This window comes from Vicia villosa, linkage group LG1 (genome assembly GCF_029867415.1).
Source record: "Vicia villosa cultivar HV-30 ecotype Madison, WI linkage group LG1, Vvil1.0, whole genome shotgun sequence".
NCBI classification, from domain to species: domain Eukaryota; kingdom Viridiplantae; phylum Streptophyta; class Magnoliopsida; order Fabales; family Fabaceae; genus Vicia; species Vicia villosa.
In genome coordinates, this window is record NC_081180.1 from 32,092,894 (window position 1) to 32,095,275 (window position 2,382).

At 35.4% G+C, this 2,382-nt stretch overlaps 1 protein-coding gene across 1 annotated transcript; it reads left to right on the forward strand.

Moving 5' to 3' along the window:
* The first annotated feature begins 365 nt into the window (after positions 1–365).
* On the forward strand, positions 366–1,981 carry LOC131633240 (36.4 kDa proline-rich protein). Its single transcript, XM_058903952.1, has 2 exons — positions 366–1,234; positions 1,755–1,981. Exon 1 carries the CDS (start codon positions 427–429, stop codon positions 1,228–1,230), a length of 804 nt encoding a protein of 267 aa, XP_058759935.1. The 5' UTR covers positions 366–426; the 3' UTR covers positions 1,231–1,234; positions 1,755–1,981.
* The last annotated feature ends 401 nt before the right edge of the window (positions 1,982–2,382 follow it).

Here is a 2,382-nt window from a genome sequence, read left to right on the forward strand (position 1 = left end):
CCAAATAAAAAACTTGTGATTGATATCATGGAAAAGTGGCATATAGGTGGACCATATATGATGTGGACCATATATATTACTAGTTAATTCAAATGGACCTATCAAAAAGTTCAAACATTTACATTACTTGTTTTAGAAAAATAATAAGTTTTCCATTAATCATAAAAAATATTGTAACATCTATTAAAAAAATTAACCTCTCATGATTTTTTTTTTAACATATAGATTGAAATTGATTCATCTAATGTTAGCCAGCTAGCAAAAGTTGGAAGTAGCCATTTAGCCCCATGTTCACGTGATATGCTATAACAAACGATATATTTGTTTTCTTCTCATACTCATTCCATCACTATTCCTATATATCACCTTCACTCCTTCTTCTTACAATCACTCCACTTCACTCCAGTTTCCTTTTTCTCTCTCAAAATGGAGTCCTCCTCCAAGTTCTATGCTTACCTCATCATTTGCATGCTTTTCATCTCTTCAGCTACACCTATTCTTGGTTGTGGCTATTGTGGAAAGCCACATAAAAAACACAAACCAGGTAAAAAACCAATCGTCACTCCACCAACAGTTAAACCACCAACAACAAAACCGCCAGTCACAATACCCCCTATCACAGTCCCTCCAGTTGTTCCTCTTCCTCCTCTTCCAGTCCCTCCAGTGGTACCTATTCCACATGTTCCAATCCCTCCAGTCACAGTTCCTCCAGTTGTACCTCTTCCTCATGTTCCAATCCCTCCAGTGACACCTCTTCCTCATGTTCCAATCCCTCCAGTTGTACCTCTTCCTCATGTTCCTCTTCCTCCTCTTCCAGTCCCTCCAGTTGTACCTCTTCCAAATGTTCCAATCCCTCCAGTTACCGTTCCTCCGGTGCTTAATCCACCAAGCACAGGAGGAAGTCCACCAAAGAAAGGAGGGGGTTCATGTCCACCACCATCAGTTACACCTACACCTACACCATCACATGAAACTTGTCCAATTGACACATTGAAACTAGGTGCATGCGTTGATTTACTAGGCGGTTTGGTTCACATTGGACTTGGTGACCCTGCTGTCAACAAGTGTTGTCCTCTTCTTCAAGGACTTGCTGAAATCCAAGCTGCTGCATGTCTTTGCACAACTCTTAAGATTAAGCTTCTTAACCTTAATATCTATGTTCCACTTGCTCTTCAGCTTCTTTTGGCTTGTGGAAAAACTCCACCTCCTGGTTACACTTGTTCCCTCTAAACCAGTTAAGTTTCACTCTTCTACTAAACCCTAGTTTCCAAAAAGTAAAAATAAACTACTAGTTAATATGCATGGATGACCATAATAATCACTATAAACTCGTACATAACCGTGAGTACTAACTAGGGTTTGGGCTCTGGTGATATGTTCAACCTTGTAATATCAGCTTCTGCCAGTTGAGCTAGGACTTGTGGACGGTGGATCTTAGATTTAGATATTAAAAAAATGCATGCATGCATGATTTTATCTATTTAATATGTATTTATTTTCTAAAGATAGTTATGGGTCCATGCATGTATATATAAGATAATAATATAAACAAGGAATCGAATATTTTGTGTATAAAAACCATGATATTGATTGAGTATGCTTGAGAAAGGATGTGATGTGAGAGAAGGAAAAATATATAAAATTACCAGAAAAAAAAAAAAACACATGAAAGTATAAATTATTTAATAATATTGTACTGTTTGGAGCCCGTGAACTTGAAGTTTTTGTCTGATTGTATGTCATGGTGTTTGCAGGTGAATGGTTGAAATCGACATGAGAGGATGTCGAGCCACTCTCTATCTCTTCCTTCTGGATTGTTGTAATTGTTTGTTTGAATATTAATTATTTGTAAAACCATTTGTTTTTGATTCAGATTGTTGCATGTATGTTTAGTTTAATCCTAGCTAGGCAAAGCAAACATGCATGCTTTCTATATGTAACCTTTTGAACATGTTATTCATTTGATTTGCGTTTTGGTCAATATTCATCTCCTTCTGATTATTTACAGCTTTTAGAATAAAGTCCTTTTTATTTAATTGATTAAGCATATTTCATCAATTTAATTTTATGTGCACAAGTTGGTACCATGTCCATTTCTAATACTTGGAATCCAATAAACATATAGAGCCAATAGATAGTGCAATCTAACTTTAGCTATGTCAGTTTATGTAAGATGATTTTTTTTTACCTAAGTTAGTATAGGGCCGTGGGACATTGCTCCATTTTTTATATGTGCACTTTATTTCTAATTAGTCTCATGTCAGAAAGATTATTTGTGTCCCTAATATATTTATTGTTCTTTTTTGGTATCAAGTAATTAGATAGGTTTGACTAAGTAATTTTATTAAATATGAAAATACCCTTCTAAATATTATAATCCAA

Excerpts from the sequence above, each read along its gene's own strand:
- LOC131633240 (XM_058903952.1), top strand. The coding sequence starts at position 427 with ATGGAGTCCTCCTCCAAGTTCTATGCTTACCTCATCATTTGCATGCTT.